The sequence below is a fragment of the Cyprinus carpio genome, chromosome A3 (genome assembly GCF_018340385.1).
Source record: "Cyprinus carpio isolate SPL01 chromosome A3, ASM1834038v1, whole genome shotgun sequence".
NCBI classification, from domain to species: Eukaryota; Metazoa; Chordata; class Actinopteri; order Cypriniformes; family Cyprinidae; genus Cyprinus; species Cyprinus carpio.
Genome location: NC_056574.1, coordinates 20,723,318 through 20,750,705, shown reverse-complemented (window position 1 = coordinate 20,750,705; position 27,388 = coordinate 20,723,318). Strand labels below are relative to the sequence as shown.

General features: G+C 37.3%; 1 protein-coding gene across 2 annotated transcripts in view; it reads left to right on the top strand.

The window, feature by feature from the left end:
- The window catches only part of prkcbb (protein kinase C, beta b), a 113,130-nt gene extending 88,491 nt beyond the window's left edge, over positions 1-24,639 (top strand). The window contains exons 16-17 of one of the 2 annotated variants that reach the window (XM_042722905.1): positions 6,694-6,834; positions 22,605-24,639. In XM_042722905.1, the coding sequence (XP_042578839.1) occupies positions 6,694-6,834; positions 22,605-22,763 (300 nt within the window). In that variant the 3' untranslated portion in view covers positions 22,764-24,639. Of the gene's footprint in view, positions 1-6,693; positions 6,835-15,144; positions 16,151-22,604 lie in introns of those variants that run through there. The other variant, XM_042722896.1, reaches the window with a different exon arrangement.
- The last annotated feature ends 2,749 nt before the right edge of the window (positions 24,640-27,388 follow it).

Here is a 27,388-nt window from a genome sequence, read left to right as displayed (position 1 = left end):
ATTATTAAAAAGTACTTATTTATATAATATAAATAAATAATTAAATAGATAAATGGGTGGGGAAGAAATGGGATTGGGCCTTACGGTGGTTGGGACATAACATCTGTTATTTGATAGAATCTCACCTGTCAACTTGTCTGGGCCATATTTCACCCCACCCAAAAATTTAAATAAATAAGAAAAATGCAACATATCTATTTTTATGACTGTTAAGACCTTTATTTAAGTTTTCCCAGTTGTCAATACAGTAATAATAATAATAAAAATAAGAATGAATCAATAAAAATACAGTATAGATTTCGCATTGCATTTCAAACATTAATTTTTCAGTTTTTAAATAAATTTGTAATATTTTTTTTTGGGGGGGGTGGGGCATTAAGATTTTCTTTTTCATGGTGGCATTATTTTCAGTTTCCCTGTTTGCATTACCATGATGCAAAAAATATTTAAATTGCATTGTTTAATTGTTTTATTACCCAAGTTTACATAATGAAAAAAAAAAAACATTGTTTAAAATATACATTGTTTATACATCATGGGACTATTTGTTGTGCTGCATAAAATTGTGCTTAAGCATTACAAAGTTATATGTGTTTAATTAACAGTATTACAGAGGATGACTACAGTAATAAAACAATTACAATAAAAATGTTAAATTGAAATGAAAATAAAATCACAATCCATAGAAATTTTATGCAAAGCATAATTTTATTTTACTTTTCCCCATTTGATTTTGGGGTGAAATGTGACGTTTGAGGTGTGATTCACCAAAGTCAGTTTTCACTGGGCTTTGATGATCTTCTACCTGGTGACCCATTTTGTTAAAGTTAGGACAATGGAAATCTTTGGTATTGGGAGGACAACAAGTTCTGGAATATAAAGTGGAAAGAGAGATGTGAGAGCAGGTGTCTCCAGAGGGACCTGCACACTAATACATTCATGCTAATGTGAACATTAAATAATAAATCAGCCCTCTGTGTTTAGAATCTGAATGCTACCCCTCTTTGACTGGCTTCATGAAAATGTGGCTGGGTAAAGCCTGATAAACAAAAGCCCCCCTCCTCTCCTTCCTCTCCTCTCCTGTTCCCTCCTCGTGCCTCTCTTTTCTCCATCCTTTCGTTTTCGGCCTATTTTCCCACATAGATATAGATTCTCCATACAGCCCTCGTCCTTTCTGCTTGTGGATTTTTCTTCCTTGACTTATCCTGCCTCTGTCTTCTCAGTTTGTCTGCAGAGCTCATTGTCTTGATGAGTTCAGTCTCATAAGATCTGCTGTAAGTGCTTGCCGAACTTCTCTAATAGCTTAATTCTGCAGTGCAGCAAGTGTGTCAGATCCTGGAGGTCTCTCTCCCCAACAATCTCCTAAAATAGAGCAGGAATACTAAATGAATCCTTGACATTTAAGACAGATTGGAAAATCCTGTAAGTTTGGACAAGCGCGGCTTTAGGCGAGGGGTGCTGCCGCCCATCCTGCCGGGAAAGCTACAATGGAGCCATGCAATATAAATGAGGTATTTCCCTTAACCAAGCGGATCAATCGTTCTTCCAGCACAGTAATTGAATGACTAATTTAGTCTGGCCTTGTCTGACTTTCAGAGGACAGATGGATAAATTGAACCCGTCGTAATCAAAAAGTTGATGCCCTATTCTGCCATAAAAAAAGCTGAAGAAAATCATCCCCTTTATTTCTGTAGAGCCTGGGGTTTTAGTTTGAGGGGATATAGGCTTTTACGCTCAGAACATCAGCTGAGGGAATATTCATTTGTGACACTTACATCGACAGATTGCAGAGACCAGCACAGTGAGTCTATTAACCCTTTAAGCCCTGAAGGCATTTTTGCCTCACTGAAGTTGATGTTTTTTCTGAGTGACATACACTAAAAAAAGACTCATAACTCGAAGACTGTAGCAAGGAGAGTCAAAAGGTTGGTATTGTTTGATAGAAAACTTTCTGTACTTTCAGTGGGGAGTTTCATTTGGATACTCTCCTGCTAAGAAATAGCAGATAAAAATGTAAGAAAAATCTGAGTGCTCAAGAAAAAATTTTCATATCTGTCTAATTTGACATTCAATATCTAAGGACAAAAATAAGGTAGGAGGAAAATTCTTTTTTGATGATGTTCCCCTGTACAGCATGTTAGCTGTATCTGTTTCAAATTTTGTGGTGATAGCATAAAGTATCCAAAAGTTACAGTATTTTTTAACAAAACAGGCCTTTTTGTTTAGCAATTGACTCCCTGAAGGAATTGTAAAAAAGTTTGTTTTCTGAGTGCCATACACAAAAATAATGACTCATAACTCCAAGACTGTAGCAAGGAGAGTCAAAAGGTAGGTTTCGTCTGATAGAAATATTTCTTTTTTTTATGGGGGGGAAAAATCTTTGCATTTGAATATTCTCATGCTGAGAAATAGGTGATAAAATGTAAGAAAAATGTGGGGTCAAAGGAGATTTTTCATATTCTTAATTTGCGTTCGATATCTCATGAAAGAAATAAGGTAGGAGAAAAAAATATTTTTAGGTGATGTTCCCCAACTAGTGTGCTGTATGTGAATTAAATTTGGTGGTGCTTTCATGAAGTAATCAAAAGTTACAGCATTTGGAATCAAGGTAGCCTTTATCTAGCCCTTCACAGTTTTTAAATTGTTGTTTTGAATTTGAAGTAATGCCTCACTCAAGTTTAGTCAAAGCCCCAAAAAATTATACTTGTTTTATTCTACTCGATGAGACCTTTCAAATGACATTTGAGACATGACTAACTGAGCTGTATGATGTTTCTGACATATTAGAGTACATGGCACAAAAAACCTTTTTCATAAATCCTTTTTTTTTTTTTTTTTTTTTAGTTTTTGTCATTTATCAGCAAATAATTTGGCATAATTTGGAGTTAATCTGAGTTAATCAGACTCTGAGCTTTCAAATGATATACATTTTTTGTTGATCAAGGCAGTGGTTTGAAAAATATGATGAGTAATATTGTGCAGAGGGAGGCGTCCTTCCTGCAGATCAAAATAATTGCATTCATTAAAAAGCTACGATTCTAAGCTTTAAAATGGTACCTATTTTGTGTTATTCCATTCAAGGGTTGCTTAGTAATTAGGTTTTTCGTGCAGGTGGCGGGACACCTCAGGTTTAAAGGGTTAAACACTCTGCATGACATGATTTATATATTGATGCACAATAATTTCATGGCTGTGTCTCAAAACCTTGTGCGCTGCCCACCTAGACAGCATTTTTGGGCATTACAGATGTATTCGTAATGACTAAAAATACTGTTTACAAAAAATGTACCATGTTTTTTTTAGACAAGGTACCATGGTAATACCATGACAGTCTTTAAATAATATGTAAATGCAAATGAATTTGGTGATCATTTATTACCATGGTATACACTATAAAGTTTGGGGTCGGTAAGAATTTTTCATGTTTTTTTAAAGAAGTCTCTGATACTCATTAAGGCTCTATTTCTACTATATTATATATAGTAATATTGTGACAATTCAAAAGAACCTCTCTCTATTTTAATGTATTTTAAAATGTAATTTATTCTTGTGAATTCTCAGCAATCATTACTCCAGTCTTAGGTGTCACATGATCCTTCAGAAATCATTCTTATATGCTGATTTGATACTCAAGAAACATTTCTTCTTATCAATGTTGAAAACAGTTCGTTCTTCTTTATATTTTGTGGAAACAATGACATTTCTGAGAATTTTGTCAGGATTCTTTGATGAAAGTTTTAAAAGAACAGCATTTATTTGAAATCTTTTGTAGCATTATATCATAATATAGACAATATTATATGTGTACTGTAACTTTTGATCAATTTAATCCATGCTTGATGAATAAAAGTATAAATTTCTTCCAAAAAAAAAAAAAAAAAATCCTAATCCCAAAGTAAGAAAAAAAAGTGTTCTCTGATAAAATTTGTTTGAATGCAATGCAAAGATAAAAGTGTCTGTTAGTGCATAAATGTAAAGCACTGTTTCAGACCATAATTATGGTATGGTACCATCACTGCACATTTTGGGAGGTATAGATAGACAGCTCACTGCATAGCTGAATTATATTGCATTTATTATGTACAAAAAATATATATATATTTTTTTTTTTAAATAATGAAAACCTGCTGGATGCATTTAAGGACTCCTTTACTGAAGCTGACAGAGGCAGAGGATGGCATACTGCAGGAAGCGCTCGTGCAGCAGCAGTAACAGCAGATATGTGCTACTGCGGTGCTCTGAGTGCTAATTGAAGAGTATTATCAGTGTTGATGGAGTGTACAGCTCTTAAAGTGGGATGCTGCGGTTCTTTGATATGGAACACAGCCCAGCACACCACTGAGAGAGGCTTGGGACGCAAGCCTGATACGGACTGATACCCCATGACTAAGGCCAATCTAGAGCTCGCACACAGACTCTCGCTCACTCTATTTCTCCATCTCCTTTCCTCTTTCTCTTTGCATATGCTGTATTTGTGTAAGAGCTTGTAACCATACACTAACAGTGCAATGGTATCTCGAGCCATCTGTCAAGCCATCTGAGTGTAGAACATGGTGCATGCTCAGTTAATGCCTGTTCTTGATACTGTTGGAATGTAGCTAATTTAAAAGAGGAGACAGATCTTTTGTCTTTTTATTTGTGCTGTTTATTGAGTTTTCCTCATTAAGTAGAAGATGCTGCTGGAACATGCCATTACATCCTTCACATTCTCAAGTGATGAGAATGTACCTTGCGTCCAATAAGGGAATTTTAAAAAATGACTTCCAGATGTGGAAACATATTGAAAATAAGTAAAATCGTACGTTTTGGGATAGTTGTTTGCAGATTATGCAGATTTATTATATGTTATTTGCAAGAGTTGTTTTTTTTTTAAGCTTGGTGTGTATTATGGACACAGACTGCAGTTTTTTTACATACATCACGTCATGCGTTACCTAGCAACAAGGCGGTTTGATTGGTTATTGCAACAAGTATGAGCACCCAAATGGTTCACAATAAAAAGTCTTAAAGTCTTTTTAAAAGTAAAAAGTCATTTTTATATTACTTTAAAAGTAACCTTTATACATATACATTTTTATATATTTATATATATATATATATATATATATATATATATGTGTGTGTATATATATATATATATATATATATATGTGTGTGTATATATATATATATATATATATATATATATATATATATGGGCATAAATTCCCATAGGTGTCTATGGACATGAACCATCTTAGGCTCATTGGCAGCCACCGCCACTAACTCAGAGTTTAAGTTTAAGAGCATCAGTGCTGAATTCTCTGAAGAGCTCTCCTGCCACACTTGTGTGTAGTGAGCTGAAAAGGGGTCAGGAGGGAGAGATAAAGCAATTGACTTGACTCCGATGCTGCAGGTCACTTGTGTTTTTGGCTCTGTTCGACCTCTAGAGCCTCTCCTGAATCATGCTGTCAGATTACACTGCGGCTCTGTCGTTCAGAGTAGGACAGCTGTGACATATGAGCAGTCAGCTGTACAGAAACATAAACAAGCTGAAAATGATGGATGGATGGATGGATGGATGGTCGGATGGATGGATGGATGAGCTGATGGATGGATGGATGGATGGATGGATGGATGGATGGATGGACAGATGGACGGAACATAGATAATTAGATGTGATGGATGGATGAATGGATGAATGAATGGAGAGAGAGAATTAGCCAGCTGTGTCTCAGCTACCACACAGTGAGTGAGCGTGTCCTGGCCTCTGCTGTGTACATCAATGATGACAAAGCTTCAGAGGGCAGTGGAGCACACGGCTCTTAGCAAGCGCCATGAGTCCAGAAGGCATGGAGGGTCAGGGATTGCCAGAGCAGACCAGTCCCTTCCTGATCCAGTGTGGGTTATGGCTCTGCCAGTCAGCAGAGACATTCATCTCCCCCCTCCTCCACCACCTCCCCCTGTGCCTTACAAAAGCCTGGAAAGACTTTCTCTGCTGCCATCAATTTTTCATGCGCACTGAGGCGCTGAAGAAAAAGCGGCAAGTTGTTGAGCTTTTCCCCTCACCTAATCTCTCCTACACACGCTAAAGTCACTCACTGGAATAAAATAGCCAAACGATTTTGTTATATTCAACATAGCATGTTGTGCTGGGGAAAAAAACAGCTGTTGGTGAAGGGGAAAAGAGAGAGAAATGGGTGTGCAGAGGAAGTTGATGAAAAAAGGCTTTGCTGAAATAGCAAAGTAAAAATTATTTGACCTTAAAAAAAATATAATGACATTCTCATTTCTGTGGATTTAGTTTTACCCCTCCAGGGATGTTAATGCAACATGTGTTTTTGAACCATAAAAGAAAATTATTGAACAAAACACTACTGGAGTATGGCGAGCAGGTACCCTGGCTGTATTTTGAACTAAATATTTGGGTTCTTAGTGTGACACATTAATGTAGTATACACTTGTATGTTATTTTAAAAATATTAATGACAAATTTGTACATAAATTCTGTAACAACGTGGAAAATAATATTGACTCATCCTGTAATGTAAATCAAATCTTTTGTCAGAAAATATAGATTATATGCTATTAATTGTGATTAACTTGATTCATTATTCTGTGTATTATGCATTTAATAAAAATTTTTGTAAATGATTGACAGCCGTACTATGTACCAGTCGTTCTCTCACCATTGCATGGTCCTCTCTATTTCAGCTGATGACCAAACACCCAGGCAAGCGTCTGGGCTGCGGTCCTGAGGGTGAGCGAGACATCAGGGAACACGGCTTTTTCCGTTACATGGATTGGGAGAAGCTGGAGAACAAGGAAGTTCAGCCACCATTTAAACCAAAAGCCGTAAGTCCAGCCAGCCACCTCACCTCTATCACACACACGTTCTCTCTCTCTTACTTGCATTCACTCCTTGCGTGTTGCTGTAAACCTTGGTGGTTATTTCAGACTTGTGTCTAAATTTGAGTTTCATTACCTTTCTATCTTTCTTTTTTTTCAGCCCAATACTTAACACATAATGCATGACATGATTTATTAAAATAAGACTGCATCAACTTACTTTGTTGTTTCTGGAAAAACATTCCTATCAACAAGCATAACCCTTCTGTTATTCTTAATTCAACCTCAACCTAACTTGATTCAAAATCATCAGTTAATCTACTTGAACTGAATTATAATTTGAATTTCAGGAAGTAGAATTGAAAGGGAATTAAATTACAAAAAAAATACAACTGCTATTAGTGTAATTTGTTATAAAGTGTATAAAGTGGCGCGTTTACACTTGGCAACATCAACTGACTTTTCTATCTGGATAACCGATCGGATCTGTCTTTCCCGTGCAATATTTAAATAAGTCTGCAGATATTGGCCCAGTGCAAAGTCAACCTGAAGTGGTGAATATTCTTTTGAAAAGCATTTTCAGTCACGGGACATTTTACAAATCAAAGAGAAGTGTAGGAGTCTCATTAGCACTGAACACGGGTCCATTTTTTTTCTGCCAGTTTGTGAGAGAGGGGCGGCGTTTTGCGTGACATCCACCTGCGAATGCAGACACGATGGCTGGATTGCGTTTACATTACACTGAGATCCGATCACAATGTGTGCTCAACTACCTCTGGACCAGGACAAGCTGATCGGATAACATTCTGATCAGAAGTGCGTTTACACTTGTCTTTTCAATGTGTATGTGGACAACATCCGGATACAGGTTGCATGTTAATGCCAAGTGTAAATGCAGCCTTTGTTTATGTTTTGTATATCTGCGTATATCTTGTATATCCTTGTTTCGGTTTCTCCTTTTGAATGACAAATATATATACTATTGATAGCTGCTGATATAGACAGCTAAATCATGTCACGCAGGCGCAGAACACATGTGTTAGTTTGCAGTCAGCTGTAGTCAAGCGCAGCTTTTTAGTCCAGACGCTGCCAATGCAAGGTGACAACACCGTCGGGTTTCGTAGCTGCTAGTTCTTTGAAATCGGCTTGGTGTATCTCTACACACCACAGCGAGATGCACAGTAGCATCTTAGCTTTGTTAGCAGTGTGTGCGCCAGGGCTCTGGCCGAGCTGAGATGTTTTTGTCAGCCTCAGTCAGATCCTTAATGAGTACAGCTTCTCTTGCATCTTTTTGTGTGTGTGTGTGTGTGTGTGTGTGTGTGTGTGTGTGTATGTGTGTGTGTGTGTGAGAGAGAGAGAGAGAGAGAGAGAGAGAGAGAGATATCAGATGGAGCAGGCAGTGTCCAGGCAGTACTGTGCTGCATAGTGCTTCCCTCCACATCAACCCTCCTGACCTCCCGCTTGGAGTCAGACTGGCCTGTTAAATGTGATCTCCTTTCTGCAGCGCCTCCCTGGCATTGAAGTCTCTGTGCACTCACTGAGAACAGATTGTCTTGTTGATTTTAGAAAACCGGGATTCATTGCTTCCATTAACTTCATCTTCACCATGAAATCTAAAGTTTTATTTTAGCACTTGAATTAAATGTGTTACTTTTAGTTGAAGTGGCAGAGGCAAAGTGTGTAATTTCTGTGCCACTAGTGTCACTAAACGGAATAGTAAAAAGGATGTTTTCAAACAGGTTTCCAATGTTTCGGTTTTCAAACAGGTTTCCATTGGTTGAGCCAATGTTTTTGACATTGAAACATCATTGGTTCTTGCTCGTCTCATAATGAGTCGTAACACAGTGCTACTGTATATTGTAATACAGTTCAATTTTTATTTTACAATATTTTCAACAATGATTTAAAGAAATAATTCACCCAAAAATTTAAATTATTTTCTCTCAGGCCATCCAAGATGTAGATGTAGGATTCTCTGCAGTGCATGGGTGCCATCAAAATGAGAGTTCAAATAGCTCATAAAAACATGTTTGGACTTTCAATAAACAACAATAATCCACACCACTCCAGTCCATCTACTTGTAGATTATTGTGAAGTTTTTCACAGTTGTTTGGACTGTTATTCTGACGGCACCCATTCACTGCATAGGATCCATTGGTGAGCAAGTGAGTCAATGCTGAAATTCTGTAAGACTGTTCCCAGTTTTCAGCCTTACTTATACTGTGAAACAGCAGTGAGGTACATTAGCTCACTGTTCAGGTGTGTGTGATTAGTCGTGTTCATGTGGTGTTGGCTGCCTGTGTAGCAGCAGATGGATGTTTGTGTGTTGGTGTCATTAGCTGAGCAGAAAGACGGATGATTTTAGACCCTCTTCGTGACGACGGCCACGTGCTTGATGGACATTCAAATAACTGTGATTTACAAACTCAGGCAATTATGATCTGAATGAGACTCACGTCTCATTTGGAGACCAAAAAATTATGCAGACATTAGCTCTGTTCCAAAACTTAGTAAGAGGCATTTGTGGGCAGCATTTTAAGGTGTCATAGGCACGGTCCAAAGTCAAAGGCAATCCCAGAATGCTCTGCAACCAGCATGATTAAAAAACAACAAGTGTTTACCAAAGTGCTACACATAATCAATAAAAAAAAAAAAACGCATAAAAACAAACCTAAGACGAAAACAATCATAAAACCTGCTCTCATACTGTGTTAAATGTCAAAGATTAGAAATGACTTTAGAGACTAGATATAAAAGCAGAAAGTGTTTGGGCCTGCCTAACATGGAGAAGCAAATTATTCCAGAATTTTGGAGCTGCCACTGCAAAGGCAAGGTCCCCCCTTCCCTTCATCCTTAATCGAGGCATAACCAAAAGTAAATGCTCAGCATACCTAAGTGCTCTTGATGGAGTATATAACTGTATTAAATCAGAAAGATATCTTGGTGCCAATCCATTTAGCGAATTAAATAGTAAAACTAAACTTAAACTTAAAATTGATTCTAAAATGAACAGGAAGCCTCGCTTGCCTTCTATGTATATAATTAATTCAAAACTTTAAGTTATGGATGCAGTGAAAATTCTGCCCAATACATGTCATTGTTTTCATGCTATGTCAGGGGTGTTGCTAGATGCTTTTATGAGCCCCAGTAAAATATTGCTGTGCCCCACAAAAAATATTACTGATAAATCCTTGATCTCCCAGTAAAATTTTTATTTGTCAAACTTTGATTTTGATTGAGTTTGATTTGTTATTGTTTTTTATCAAGTATGATCATTTACAGCGATTTCTCACCGAAACAATATCCCAAAAAAAAAAAATTTTTTAATGGCCAATATTAAAAACTCTACCCCCCCCCCAAAAAAATTATAACACATTAAAAATTAAAATTGTCAGTGTTAATATATGAATTTAGTCATCCAAACAAACTAATATACATTGTGAAATATTAATTATTCTTTTTGGGTTGGAATCAGGTGAAAAAAAAAAGTTTGCCTAAATTTATTATTATCCCTTTAAATCAGCGAATGATGGCAGACGTAATATAAAATAGATGCATCCAAATAAGCTTATAATTGAAAACTATTTTACACAGATAATACAGTATATGTGTTATGTGTATTTAAGCTTATTAAAGTGTTGCATTTCTCCTCGTGTCATCCATATTTATTAGATCAAGTGTGAGTTGATTGTGGTCATTGAGCACATTCCTGTGTACGTAGAGTTCAAAATCGCTCATTGTCAACGGTTATAATGCTGCCTTCAAAGGCAGCTGCCTATGTAGGTAGTGAGGAAGCTCAGGCTGGAAATTGAGGACAGTTCCCTAGAATCTGCCCCGTACCTGCTGAGCACCGCTTTGCCCACATCTCACTCTGCTGGGAAACACGGTAGTCTGATATAGGATTTGGATGGCATGTCCCTCTACACATCTCAGCCTGTGGCTCTGAAATTTAGCATGACAGCACTGTCTGGCAAGGGATCACTGCGATGTGGTGGATCAGGGACTCAGGGGATGCGAAGAGGGACGCAGGCCTCGAAACAGTCAGAGTGACTATACAGCTCAGGTTTGGAGCAGAACGAGGGGAGGGCTGCCATACGGAGCTCTTCATTTCTCTGCTGGTGCTGTTGAATTATCTGGTGGCAGGTGAGAAGTGACTGTTGATTTGTTGCTTGGGATGCATGCCAGCTCTAGGTGGAACGCCTCTGGCTGTATCTGCAGCAGATGGACTGTTGTTGCCTGTGTGGTACAAGACTGCCAGCGGTGGCTCGCGTGTGCTAGCCATGGGAGGCCAGCTCTCTGCATGCTGACAGTCTCTTTGCTGCCAGCACCGCTCACTCTAACTTCCTGTATGTCACCCGGCACGTTCTCAGTGTCAGTGCAGATTGGACACAGTCACCTTAACCTCACCCTTGCATTTACACACACTGTCCGTCATGCTCCGCTCATGCTGGAACAAAGGAGTGATGGGTGGAGGTGAAAAGGGATCAAAGCCAGGTGAGAAGAGTGACAGATTCATGATGAAAAGTCTAGGTCATACCAGAAGGCTTCCATGCTAGTAAATACTGGTGAGTGTTGATTTGGATGATCACCAGTCAGATGATAGTTCAACAGTACTGTAGATAGTTCTGTTCTACAGTGAAAGTCAAGGAGAAAAAGCATCAAGGGGCTTAAGCTAAGAAGACTTGTGGAGCCACCAGGACTCCATCATCTCACGCTGGGGTCCAGCTATGGTCTTTTGAACAGGCTTTGCCCAGTGTGAAGGTTGGAGAGCATGTCGTAGTCAGAAATGACAACAGTGGGCTGTGTGGGCGTGACGCTCCATTGCTTTTGCTTTAAAGAATATTATTCTCCCTTTCATTCACTCTCCCTTCATCCACATCCGCAGTCACTCAGAGATATGAGCGAGCTGAGGGAAAACACTTTTTCTCACAAATAAAAGCAGAGTGTGTGTCAGAGAGAAAAGGTCTGCGTCAGTGAGCGATGGACGCTTGTGAGAAAGAGAGTTGTAAATGGGCAGTGTTTAACAGCAGTCTTCAGACAAGCTGCTTGTCACATGTGTGTCTTTAATAGCAAGGGCTGTTCACAGTGGATGTGGCCCCCTGATGCTAATGACTGTGGACAGGTGATTTTAAGAGTACACCAAAAAGCTTTTCCCTAAATTTTCAGGGGCTGAGGAGATATGGGTCATTTGACTCTCAGTGGGTGGGGCGATAGGGGTCAGGTGGCTGCTGCATGGGGCCATTAATTGAGTTTAAATTAGAGGGGCTTCTGAATGCAGAGGTACACAGATGCTTCGTGGGGTGATTTAATGGTTCCCACACACAGATGTTATGCCTCAGTGCTCTCACTGGCTGTCACTCTCTGCATGTGTGCGTTTGTGTGTGTGTGTGTGTGTGTGTGTGTGTGTGTGTGTGTGTGTGTGTGTGTGTGTGTGTGTGTGTGTGTGGCTGTTTAGTATTTAGAGGTAGTGAGTGAACTTGCCAAGAAAGTCTGAACTTTGATTGCGTCTCTGTCTTTTTTAAGATGTATTGGTTGTAAATCATTCACATGGTAGTCAGATGCCTCTTGCTGAAAATGCAGAGCCACATCTAAAGCTATTGTGTTTGCTGCCAGGCCCACGCTAAGGATTCTGGGCTAATGGTACAGTCAAGAAAATGAGGTCATTTCATGCTGTATGAAATGGGGCTTTTAAAGGCTCAAGCTTTTGTTGGGCTGCCCAGTGGCATAAGGAGTGTTTATTTGAAGGTTTTTGGACTTACTAATGCTTCTGTTTACCTAGAATTCATATATAATATATATTCATATATTATATATTAATATTAATATATAAATAATAATATAAGTAATAAGCAGCATAACTGCCATTTTGTTTTATTTTTTTGAATTTTTTATTGGGAGTGTTTTGGTTATATTTTTATTTAAGTATTTAGTGTTTTTTTGTCTGTTTTTTTGTGTGTGTGTGTGTGTGTGTGTGTGTGTAAAAACATTTAAATTCACTAAATATGATGCAACATTAAAAACATGGGGAAATGGGGAAAAGTAGTTTACTGTGACAAGTTTTTTTTTTTTTAAAAAGTACATTTCTTTCGTTTTGAAGGATCTGTAGCAAATGGACCCAGAGTTGATTGCCCACCCATTGTGCTCATTAGAAGCAGAACCCTTTATAGACTTTAGCAAGGTCTTCACTCTGATTGGTGGAAATGATGAACTCCTGTGAAGTCGAAAGCTTGTGATTTTGTCCTGTGCAGTGGGTCTGTATATAATATCTTTGATCCATGCACATAATATCTGATCTACAATACTGGTGTTGATTCTCCACTAATAACCGCATAGTATTACAGTTTATCTCAAAATATGCAGTCACAATATGTTGTTATAAAATAATGCATATGTGGAAGAGTAACACATGGATTGTGATATGCATCATATCGTGAGCTGTCTCAGCTCTAATTTTCACCACTTGCCAGATTTTTTCTCTTTCATTGTGGCTGCTCCGACAGTATTGTTTGCCAAAGGTGAGGATGCAGAGATATCTCATCATGGGCCAGAGGTAAAAAAACTGGCCAGGTTTGGAATATTCTGATGGTTTGACTTTGCTTGAGTCCTGTTCATGAATATTACATGACGGGCTGTAAAAGGTGAGTTTTGATATCGTACTGGACTGCCACTGATCAATACTCTCCATGTAAAGGTGTCCGCATGTGTGAACGGTGCAAAGGATTTCACTCTCATTTACAGATTCACTTGCGTGGACTTACCTGTTTCTTACCATTGTGATGCGTGAGATATTTAAATGTCACTGGAAGTGCAATAGAACATTGGAATTTCAAAAGCTTGCATTTGAAATGAAGCGTATGTGTTTGTGGTGGCGTTAATGTTGTTATTGTTGTTTTCAAAAGCACCATGAATGACACCCTAACATGCCATTGACATCTGGAACATATTTCTGCATCAGTATGAGTGTAAAGGTCTCACATGCGCCTTCATGGATTCATATTTTCCAAGTTACACCCAATGCCATGATGGAAAGACCAGTTTTAGGCTTTTTCCAGTTCAATTTATGTGAATTCCCATATTGGTGCAACTGGTGGACCAGCGAAAAAATGCTGGTCATTGTGCTTCATTAGATCCAGACAAAATCTGGACCAGATCAGTTTACCTAAAAGTTTGAATTATGTTATAATTTCCTCATGTTGTTTCAAACTTTGACTTATTTTTTTGTGAAATGCGTAAGAATTTTGAATAATGTTCTGTTTGCCATTTTCAGTGCAATTGCAATGAAAGGTGACTGAATCTTGAAGCTTTTGAAAAAAAAATTAAAATGCAAAAGCACCATAAATAATATACTACACATGCACTATATTGCATATGGCTTCGGATGCAGTATGATGGCTTGATGAACAGACTGAAGTCATCACTGATAATCTTCCACTCCAGTGAACTGGTTACCACTGCAAACAGATCTTTGAGTCAGTGAGCCTGTTAGTTTTCTACTGTCCTCTATTTTCTTCAAAAAGCAATAAAATATCTGACTGATATTATTATTTATATATGAATCAGACATCATTACTTCTCAAGTATGTTCAATGAAGTCAAGATTTTCAGTGAATTATGAGTTCATATGCGATCATATGGCTTCAAAGACTTGACTTGACTTCAAAGACACTGAAGTTATATGGACCACCTGTATGATTCTTTTATGGTGCTTTTGTTGTTATTGTTTTAGAGGAAGTTTGTTTATATATATATATATATATATATATATATATATATATATATATATATATATATATATATATATATATAGCTTTGGAATGACATGAATGGGAGTAAATCATGACAGACTCCTAGTTTTTTGGGTATACTCTTATAAATAAAGGTTCTTTTTTTGGCATTTATGATTCCATGAATTACATTTAACATCCATGGAACCTTTCCATTGCACAAAAGGTTCATTTTAGTTGAAAAAGTTAGTTCTTTACACTAAGAAAAAATGGTTCTTTTAAGATCTATCCATCTATCACTGATGAAAATCCCCTTTTGGAACCTTTATTTTTAAGAGTGCAAACAATCACCTAAAGCTATTTGAGCAGTCTGGTAGGGACCTACAGTATGCTGGTCTATTCAACAGGATATGCATCCATGTATTCAAAAGTGCTGTTCAGTCATCTACAGCACCTGTCACAGCCCTTACATTCACGTCCATTCCCATACTTTTATTTGTTCTCTTTTTACGTTCTGCTTTTGTCTTTATGACCATGTTCATCATCCCCCATCCATTACATGCCTCTCTTGTTCTTTTCTCCCTCCTGCAGTGTGGCCGGGATGCAGAGAACTTTGACCGCTTTTTCACCCGCCATCCACCGGTTCTCACCCCTCCAGACCAGGAGGTCATCATGAATCTCGACCAAGACGAGTTTGAGGGCTTTTCCTTCATAAACCCCGAATACCCTGCCATGGAAGCCCAGAGTTAAGGGCGACCCTCCAAAACTAACCCAACCCTCCATCAAACCCCCTCTTCATCACACCTCCTTATGTTTATGTATCATACACTCCGTAAAACGGGCGCGTGTATGTATATAAACAGCCATGCACTGAAACTAAACCATCTATATGCATATGCATGCGAAACTTCAATATTCGTAGATTAGCCTGAAGGTCGCTGCGACTTTCACGACATCCCATTGAGTGTGTCCATGCTGGATGAACGTTCAAATTTAAAGGCTGTCTTTATAGTATTTGTACTCTACAGCTTTCCTGAATGTGGTGTGTATCTAAGTGTCCTCAGCCATTTGCACTTAAGGTGCATGAGTCGCATACGACATGCATAATGGCTAGCCTCGCTTTCCTTATAAAGCCTGTGACCGTGATATTCTGCTAATTTTATAGTCAAACCATTTTGCCTGTTTCAAAAAGAATGCAAACTCAAAAGGTTTTTGCATGACGATTTAGTTTTGCCCAAACTTTTATGATACATATGTCGTTAGTTAGCTCTGTAGTGAACCTTAGTCTTGTTTTAATCTCTGACTTGCATTGTACAGACAAGTACATAACAGAAATTGACCAAAGTTTTTCTCTCTTTTTTTTTGGAAGCATGAGTAAATCTGACTTTTTAGGATGCCTGTATCCTGTTTGCGTGTATAGAGCTTAATGGATGTGCCTGATTGTGGTAGTGATCTGCTTTTTTTGCCTGATCATCTCACACCATCAGCAAACACTCACCAATGTGCAGGAAGCATGAGTCCTGTGGTGGTTCCCGTTGACTCTTCCTTGTTTAACACTTGACTTCTGCTTAAAGGTCAGCCGGATTATATCGAAAGGTATTTGTTTGGCAAGTTAATTATATATTAACTACTTCTTGATTGAGTTAATTATTGATTGAGGAAGGGGGGGAGAACAAGTGCTAATATCAGAAACGAGCTAGCGTTGAAGCCAATAACCTTTAAAAGACTCATTGGCCATATATTACTGACCCCTGTGTTAGATATGCATGTTTTTAATGGGTACGATCAGAAATCTCTAAGAACCATTTTTCAACATCATTGGGGTTTACGATGACAAAGAGATGAGTAGTCACCCATGGGTAATATATCTTTAAATTATACCCTGGATTTCATTGAAGGGCTTGTGTATGAGCAAATTAATCTAGTTGGGATGCATTGATACAGCTTCACTTCGCTTGAATGATTCCATCGTGAAGCTTGTCAATAGAGACCCGCCGCATTATATTATGCTGAAACTTGGTATCTGAAAACCCTGAAAGAATACCACAGCGTTAGTGTGGAACACAATATTGTGCTTCAAAGGCGAAGAGAAGAACAGGATATAAAGACGACGAATAATTTGCAGCACAATTAGACGGTGTAGCTTTGGAAATAAAACATTTCAAGCGTGTAAACATTGCTCATAAGTGACAATAGGGGTCCGTTGAAGCTATTTGTTGTTGTTTTAATGGGTACACCACGGGCTGGTCAGTGCTTTAATACGGTGTCCTAATTTAGCATGCTAACGACTCGGATACAACAGTAGATCTAGAAACGTGAGCACTGTTTATGTCTGCGGTAACAGCAGCGAGGTCCCTGTGTGGAACAGATACCGTATAACTAAATGGAACTGGAAAGGCCACAAGAGCCACACATCTACAGAAACGGGTCAGATCCTCTCAGACATCAGAGTTCCCTGAGCGGTTATCCGTGCTGACTAGTGGCCAGTGGCTTTTATTGGAAACCACTGGGGCTTCATATCATATCTTCATCATAGGATTTCAGGGAAGGGATAACCTCTCTAAAATGGCTTCTCCTATGAGGCTTCCAGATATGTTGTAGAAAAATTTTGTTTGCGGGATAAGACACTTTTGGTTAAAACAAAACAAAGGACAAAAAAAAATTTATGCATTTGTCATTTCTGCCAAAAATATAGCAAGCAGTTTAGTGTAGGGCTTTGATAATTTTTTTTTTTTTTTAAGTGTCTTAAAATAATCTAAGCAAATAAAATGTGTCAAATGTTCTTAAATGTTATGAATTCTATGTGGTCAGTATTGTAGATAAAAATAAAAGAAAAAAGGGAATTTTTGTGTTTTCTGTACCATAAAATGTGCATAGAAGCTTTGTGCATGAATTACAGAGAACTAGCCTAGTGTTTTAGCGAGTGCTCTTAACCTTTCTGTGTGCTTTGCTTCATGCATCTTCAATGCTTTTCTTGTGCCAAAGTATTTTACACAAAAAATAAAAATAAAAAAAACACAAGTATGCATTTAAATAAAACTGAAACATCCATTTGTTTGGTTTTGCATTGTTTCCCTCATTAAGATTTTGAGTGTATCAAAATAGAGTGTATTGAAATTCAAGCATACCTGTAATATGAACTTTTATTCTAAAACCCTGATGTGACATTTTATTCGATCACATAAATCATTATTTGTATGTGTTTCTGAACCGCATGGCAGAGGAAGTCTTGTCAATTTGCTCAGAGCATCGCTGTATATAACCGACTTGTTCGGTGTGCAGCACGTGCCCACGCTAAGCTCTGCATATTTCATGCCTGCCACTTAACATGAGAACATTTCATCCTGTTCTATCACTATTCAGCCAATGACATATAGAAAGAAAATACATAGGTGTGGGTGAAAACTAGAGAGATGCTTTATATGCCTTATTAAATGTGCTGCAAACATTCATTGTGAAAATTGGAATGCTGGTTGGCTTGCTTATGTAGCACCGTAAAAATCAGCATGGGGGTCTCAGAAATCTTTCAGACTTGTTTTTACATATTTGCGGTACGCAGTTGAGTCTGGCGCTCCGCAAGAATATTAATTAATTCTGAATGTCGCAGCCTCAAATTAAATGAGTCGGTTAGCACAAAGTGTGTGCGGCTTATCAGCTGAAAACAGGTCAGCGTTTGATACTGCTGTTCTCTTCTTGCGCTGACATCAGCTCGCTGCTAATCCCCTCCTTTATAGAAAGCTCTGTGCCTTAGTATCGCACAAAATTACAGAATCACGATTGGAATTAAAGCCTGGAAAGATGAACACCTTGGATTTAAAGCAGGGTGTATTTTCTCTCTTTCCCAAGAGCTTTTTTTTATTATTATTATTATTATCTTTCCCTTCTGGGATTTTGTTACAGCATGCATCTCGACCCCTATCTCTGCTATATGAAACCACGGGCGATAAATTCAGATGGGCTCTTTAGGGTACAAACGTCTCATCGTGATATTCTCAATGTTCTCATCCACCACTATCTTATATGTCCATGTGTATCATAGCCTGTTTATGGGAAGTGAACTGCTCAGTGCGCCCGTGCTAATCTCATCTTGTCAAACAGACCTGTATCTAATCAACACAGAATGGCACTGGCCTGCATCAGCATGGCAAGCTAGCATGGATATCCCTGTCAACTGAGACCATTTTGGACCATCATTCATCTCTAATTAGTGTCATTTATCATTTAGTGACGCTTCAGGATGACAGATATTTTGTTGGATGTTCTTTTTACGCTCTTTGATCTGTTATATCTAACAGTTTACACATTTTTTCAGTTTCTGGTACCCAGCACTACACCTGTGCCCACATACCTCTTAAGCTCATTTGCCAATTTAGGTATCTACATGTGGATTTATGAGTGATGCGAATTGTAATGTCATATTTTAGTGCTTTGAAGACCATGATATAAGTGAAAATATTTCTAATATTTTTCAAACTTAACTTTTCATTACAAATTATATTATCAGCATAACAGTTTACTTGTTTTATTAGTGACCTAAGTGAAGTGAAAAGTGACCTTTTTTTTTTTTTTGCTTTCATAATGCCATTTAATATATTATATATGTACATTTTACAATAATTTTTTTCTATTTTTGTTATTTATATTAATGCATTTAAGTTTTAAAATTCTGAAACTTAATTCTAGATTTAATTAATTTTATTATAACGTTTTTTTTTGTTTGTTTGTTTGTTTGGGGGTTTTTTTTGGTTTTGATTTACATTTTTTATTTGGATATTTTTCTATTATGTTAGAATTATATGTATATATATATATATATATATATATATATATATATATATATATATATATATATATATATATATATATATTATTTGATTGTTATATTATTAATTCATATATTTATTTATTTATTAATTAAATTCTGAAACTTTTTATTTATTTCTGGAGTTAAATAAAATTATGCATCCCAGGCTTATGGGCTGTCAGACTTTTTGGACCCCACGGTATCTTAAAGTGTATCACACTTTTACCTTGATCCATGCAACAATGGGCAGATTTATAGGCTCATTAACTTTGTTGGATAATTACTAGAATTAAAACTAGTCATTCTGTGTTGACCTACAATCCTGAGGTTTCCATGCCAATGTCCAGTGCCATTTTTCTCTGAACTGTTTGGCTCTTGAGAGCCCAGGTAATCTAGTGACCATCACTCTGGAGTTGTGGCTTGTGTGCTTCGCTGTGCTGTGGTGTGCTTGAACCAGCAAATGGACATAAGGTAGGAAATGTGCTTCTGTTGTTGTATCATATATCTTCCTCCTGTCTTCTGTATTCTTCCTGTCTGGAGCTGTTTTTATCCATGTGTGGGGTGCCAGGAGATCTCAAACACTCTTCTGGACCGTCTCTCTCCCCCAGTTTTCTCTTGTTTGATGTGATCTGCATTCAGATATCTGGAGTCCTATGTCTTCTCTGCATCTGTGATCCTGGTTGTTTGTAAATCCTTTTCGCTGTGATTTGACAGCACTCTCATCCCTCTCTGTCTTGATCACCTGAAAGTGACTTGTCCCTGTTCTTTGTCATTTTAAGGTGCTGTGTTCATTGCCTTGAAAAAAGAGATCACACTGCCTTGTTGTTTTTGGTTTATTTTCTTCAAAACATACTGAATGTTTCTTTAATACCGAAAATTATGCTGCCTAAAAAAAACTCTTGCACTTCCCACAATTCCCTCAGGCCCACCATTGACCAGAAAGCTGAATTATTTAGGAGAAAATAACTTAACTGCATTGTTTTTCCAAGACAGGCTTCATTTTTGGCCTTATTATCCAAGCAGACATCCAACAGACTGTCATTATTTTGGGAGAAAGGTTAGCAATCATATATATATTGGGCCACCATGATTATTCTCTCTGCTCCTCTTGTTGTCTAAAAGTCAGTGTAAGTTGCCATTTGCAAGCAATTTTACTTCCAGAACGTGACATATTTTCAAGTGAAACAGGATATTCAACAAGAAAAAATTCTGGAATTGCCTGCAGCATTGGCAAAAAATAGGGGGAACGTAATTTCAGAATAAGAGAAAGTTATTGCATTTTGATTAAAGATTATGAAACAAAAAAATATTTTGGTTCAGAGTAATGTGCACTGATGAACTGTTTACAATACAACCAGGAACATGCAATAAGAAAGTAAGTAGAGTCATGCTGACGTAATCCCATTTCTTCCTCAGAGTAAAAAATAAATAAAAACCTGTTAGTTATACTATTGGTCTTGCAATTATTATGAATAACGTTACAGTTGTCAGATATAAAGTTGCAATTACCAGCAGTAGCCATAATTGTGAGATATAAAGTTGATATTACAAGAAGTATTCAAAATTGTGTGATATGAAGGCACAATTATGAGAAATAGTCATAAATGTGACAAAATCGAAGTTGATAGTGGCAATTGTGAGATATGAAGTCACAATTATGAATTTGCAGATGCAGTCAAATATAAAGTTCCAGTTATGAGAAGCAGTCACAATTACATGATATGAATGCAGTTATGTGTTAAATAGTCAAAATGATGAGATATGAAGTTGTAATTTTAAGAAACAGTAACAACTTTGAGATATAAAGCCGAAATTATGAGAAATGGTCACAATTATGGGATAAAAGGCTGAAATTATGAGAAATAGTCACAAGTGTGAGATAGGAATGCACTTTTATAAGAAAGTAACAGCGCTCAGATGTAAAGATGCAGTTATGAGAACAACTCACAAGCAAGAGATACAAATTTGCAATTGTGAGAACAAAATTGTATGAGAAAATCTGTTACTTTCTACTGTATTTTTTTTTTTTTAAATTTTACTCTGAGGCAGAAACGAGCTTCCATATTGACTTTACTGAACACAGCAATAAAGTGGCATTCATTCAGATATATGTTTTTTTCTCCCCTATAGTTTAAGATGACAGCCCCACTATCCTATATCAAACACATTTCTACAAGACAACATTGCTTAGCACTTTGTGTACATTTGTGAATTGGTACGCAGTATTTGCGTCGCTGAAGCTTTCTTGCTCCATTGATGCTTAGCATATTGAGTGCAACCCTTCCCCCCACGCTAGCTTTTCCTTTGCCTTCATGGATTTACATTGCCAAGCAGTGCATTAACAATGACTAGCCCCAGAGAAGGCCTAGTCCTCTCTCCTTTTCCCTCAGTTTTTTCTCTCCATCTCTTCCACACCTTCTGTCATATTCCCTCAATCCCTCTCTAGCTTAGCTTACTTCGACCCACCTTACCTCCTTCCTTTCTTTCTTTTAGTTTTCTCTTTCCCTTGCCGTCCTCCCACTCAGTGTTTTTGAATGTGTATGTCCTCTGAGCCAGGCTGGCTCTTCCCTCGGGCGCACTGGCACACAAGGCCACAGCAGCAGTAGCACAGCAGAGAGGAATTCTCCTAGTAAGAACAGGCCTGTGGGCCTAACAAACCGTCTGCCCCTTTCATTTAGACTCCTCTTGCAGAGAGAGACAGAGAGAGAGAGGCATATAGAGTAAAAAAGAAAGGCCAGCAGTGCCTACGCTTCAGCGTCTCATAAAAGAAATGGTAGCACATAGTGTGTCAATGCAGTGAGCCGTCTCCCACAGCAGCTCTGGATGGAGACTGTCAGTGAGATATGAGTCTCATCAGTGGCCTGGGCGTCTTTTTTAGTGCTTGCGTGTTATAGCGTCTTCTCCTGAAGTGGAATCCCTTCTTCTTTGGCACATAATTCCTCTTCAGCCTTTAAACACAACTGGGCTTTGAGTCTACTTTTCAGCTTCTTATTTAATGTGGATACTTATGTTGTTTTTTTTAAGGGACAATTCAGCCGAAAATTAACATTGTGTCTTTATTTACTTGTCTCAAATTAATCCAAAGCCATATGCTGATATTTTTTATGATTATATTTACAAACATTTATTATATAATATATTATTAATTGGCATTTTTAGGTGAACTATCCCTTTAAGGTCTGAAGACTTTAAAGATGTATATATTATTCTAAATACAGCTAACACTACTCTACTTTCTCTTTTCCAGCGAAACAGCCGAGATACTTGCAACTTTGACCGGGAGTTCACTAAAATGGCCATCGAGCTCACGCCCACCGACAAGCTGTTTATCATGAATCTGGACCAGGACGAGTTCCTGGGGTTCTCCTACACCAACCCGGAGTATGTCAATCCTGCTCAGGGTTAATCGAGCAAACGTACCAGAGACTGCTGGTTGTGTATCTCTCTGTCTGCCTGTATGTGTGTGACATGTATGCTCAGGGTCATGAAAGCTCACTCATATTACCTTAACAGGATTTTACCAAAGGGCTCAGGTGGATCACCTCAGTATATAGCTGTGTGGTATTTGGATATGTTTCAAGGGGCCAGAATTCAGCCAATCTGTTGCACCACAAGTCAAACGTTTCCCTCTTCCTAGCTTTCACACTTTCAGGAAAGCCAGTAACCCCCCAGCTTTACGAGACTGCATTCAGTGTTTATATGATGGTAAATGTGGCCTATGCAACAAATGAGGAACAAACACGACTAACCCCGAGTGAGCAATTTGAAAAACAACAATGCCGCTTTCAATTATTTATTTGCAGTTCATTATTTTCCCCCGTTTGGTCTCTATTTGAGCTGAGCTAATGTTTAATTCACTGGCTTAAACCCATTATACCGAAATATTATTACCTCCCACACATGACTTGAGCCGGCGCTCCCGTACAGCCTGTGCGAAGTGCTGAATCCCTGGCAGAAGTGTCCTCACTGTTGTGACATTCAGGGAGAGGGAAGAAGAAAGAAAAAAATGTCAAGATGGTGGCAAAGTGAAAATGTCATTATCCTTCATAACACTGTATTTCAGGAAGGATTCATATCACTGGGTTTGGGGAGAGTGGAGATTTGTAAAGCTACTTGTTCATATTTCAGTATCCTTGACGATGAGTATTAGAAACAGCCAGATAGATCAAACGCAGCTGACGCCGTCTTGCAATACAGAATTCAAATAGTACATAACTATGTATCTATGCACTGTTTAGGAAACACAATGTGCCATTTTCCAAGGGACTCCATCATCCCTGTGATTTCAAATGCTTAATTTGCATGATTGCAATAGTTTGTTTATCCTGTAGGCATAATACTTTTGGATATAGCTATCATTCAGGTGAAAAATCATACTTGCATTTCCGAACGCTTGGTCTAGATCAGTCATATATAGCAATGTGATTAGAGTCCGCCACCTATGTGCAATGATGACTTATAGGCTTTGTGTAAATAATGTAACTAAGGACTTTCTGAAAAAAAAAAAACAAGAAAAAAAAAAACATGTATTTCTTAGCTACCTTCTAATTCATTTAAAAGATAAAGGCATACCGTTATTAAGGTTTTGCATGTTCAGATTTATTATCACTACACATTAATTGCTTGTAATTTGTCCCTTGCATCATCTTGGTTTATTTTTTATTTATTAATTTTTTTATAATTTTTATTTTTAAAGTATGTAAACATTTTCATGTGTCGAAGATCCCTGGTGAAACCACTAATGAAAACGATTTTGAGATTAGAAACACATAAATCGATAGCCTCTCTCCTGAATAAGCGGAGTTGGATTGATCTGTTCTGCCTACTCTTGTACAGATCCTAACCTCTCTAGTGCTGTGTAGCGGTGCTGTCTCTGTGAGGTGAATAGTTGCAGTGTTTTGATAGGGCTTAGTGTCACTGTTCGAGACCTGTTCGCTCCGTAGAAAGATAAGCTGCCGCGTATCGATCGGACAATTATCAAAAAGAGAAATAAAAGGCATATATCAGTTGACACCGTGGAGCGTGGGGTGAGCGCGAGGTGATTTAGAGGGAGAATTTGGCGAGCTTAAAGGCACTGAGTGTCTGCTTGATTGCCAGCTGAACAGTTTATGACTTCAAGGTCAGCTCCAAGGATAAAGGATGCGAGGTCCTGGAAGCCACAAACACATACAGTAGATACTGGATGAGACACTAGGTAAACCATTAAAGTTATAACTTATTGATGTACTTATGGGAGAATATGTAAGATGTTATATTTATAATACAGATATTGAAATTGAAAACCTGTGTTTTTTTGCCTGGTTCCTGTGTGAATGACACATATGTGTGTGTGTGTGTGTGTGTGTGTGTGTGTGTGTGTGTGTGTGTGTGTGTGTGTGTGTGTGTGTGTGTGTGTGTGTGTGTGTGTGTGTGTGTGTTGACCAGAACAGAGTCTAAAACTGTGGTCTGGGGATTCTATGGAATCTGTAAGATTCTTTGGTGTTGTGTTAATAATTGTCTATTATTTATAATAAATGTCACAATATTCAGTGTTTATTCTCATTATATTATTAAATATTATATATGAATTTATATTATATTATATTATATTATATTATATTATATTATATTATATTAATTATATTATATTATATTATATTATATTATATTATATTATATTATATTATATTATATTATATTATATTATATTATATTATATTATATTATATTATATTATATTATATTATACAAAGTGGGTCCCTTGCATATTTGGGGTCCTTGGCCTCAAACAGTTTAAACCCCCCTGCCTGGATTACAAGACTTTAAAAGATAAAAATAATATTTTTTAAAACAATAAATAGCTTCCTTCTTTTTTAGCTTAAAAGGTAAATAGAAAAGTTTGACAATTTGTCTAAAAGGTTAATAAATTATTTGCTCTTAAGCTAAACTTTAGCATTTCTCATCACAAATAAAATACACAATTTTCTTGTTAACATTGTGTTAAATGAGGAGTACATCGAAATTGGCCCTGCAAATTTAAAACAGTACATAGTGTGTGTGTGTGTGTGTGTGTGTGTGTGTGTGTGTGTGTGTGTGTGTGTGTGTGTGTGTGTGTACCTACTTAACCATATTTTGGGGACAAATTTGTACCCAAAAGTGAGCTAAACCTGACAAAAAAAAAAAAAAAAAAAACCCTCCCTTTATTTGGGGACGTCCTCATTTGTAAAACTGGTATAAAAAAATGGAAAAAACAAATTTGTTGTTTATTTTGTAAATAGTAAAAATGTACAAAGTTTCCTGTAAGGGGTAGGTTTAGGTATATATACAGTTTGTACAATATAAAAACCATTACGCTTATGGAATGTCCCCATTTAGATATTTAAGTAAATGTGTGTGTGTGTGTGTTCACCAGACTTGAGGTATTAATATTTGGATGACTCACATAAAACATACAGTATTTGCAGGCATGTGAGACACTGTGGCCCCTGTGAGCATTTTACTAAGTGCAAGATGCTATCTGCCAAAGAAATGTCCCAATTTGTGGACACAAATTATTCCCCTGGCCTGCCGTCACTCAGAGCTGACTCCCACATGATTTGATCATTCATGAAGATCTCCCTCACCCGCTTCCAGCACTCTGGACAGGGACAACACAAAACTCTTCCAGTCAAAATCTTTATTAGTGTGTGTGTGAACAAGAATATGAAGGTTTCATTCTCAAAATGTCATCTTGTTGCTTTCTCTGAGGCTCGGTGCTGAGTGAGCATTTTTCGGTGTAGCTTTCATTGTGACAGCTAATGAAATTATTTGCATTTGACAACAGCTCATTATGTGCCTCAAAGGAATTGTCTGGGACTGCTGTGTTCTGATCCTTTTTATTCTCTTCCTGTTTTGTTTTATTTTTACCCCCTTTAGAGTTATATATATACAATTAAAATCATCCCCCATGACAAAGAATCTGCCATCTGAAGTTGGCCTTAAAAAAAGAGAACATATGGATGAAGACAAGACAGCAAAGTAAAGCTTGCTATGGAATAATAAGATTCATAATGACTACATCCCACAAGTCATTTATCAGCATGCAGTTTGAGAGAGATTCCCATATATCCTCCCCACTTACTTGTGCAATCAGCTCGGCACATCCACAACAGAGAGCTACTAATTGTGCATTCAAGTCCTCCTGGAAAGTTTGTATTTGCGAGTTGGTAAGTTGTAATTACGTTCAAGTCACTTCGGTCGGAGCAAGATGGCAATGTACCTTTTCTACAAAAAAAAAAAAAAAATGCAGCACAATTTTTTTTAAACTCTGCTTAAAAATATGAATACTCTGTCTAAATTATGAATAAAGAATCGGTGCTGGGTGTGTTTCTGCTCTTTTATGTTCTAAATCAATTTATGAAGGTGTTGTAAATTTAATTGTTAGATATTTTATTATAACTGTACAATACTATTCTATAATATATATGCAACAAGGTAGCTTTATTGTAAAGACGCTTCCAGTGACATCCCATTCCAGTTATTTTTAGCTGTACAAAATAGTGCATTATGCTTCTTGATTTTGGAAACAGGTATTTCTTATGTTATTATTTCAGTGTATTGTAATTACAAACACTGGTGTGTAGCAAAATAGTTTTACCATTTACCAAACTTTTATTCATCTAGATTTTTACCTTTAGTGGCAAATGAATCAGAGCCGCAAGGTTAGTAAGGCATACATACTTATACATGGTTAAAATGTATTTACTGTAGTGGTAACCATGGAAATCTACAAATACTATAGTTGAACTACAGTAAAACCATAGTTAATTGCACACATAAAATGCAGCCTTTTTATTCTGGCAGTGAATGATTTATTAACATTACAGAACAGAACATGATCTATATGAACTATGAACATTCAATTTAAATTAATGTAATTGCACAAACTACACTTTCAATTGGTTTATTGTGAAATAACTTATTTTTTCTGTCCTCATTGTTCTGGTCGGTCGTTCCCAAAAACATCAATGGTTTCTTATGATACTTTTGGGAAATGCAGCTCTGCTTGAATGC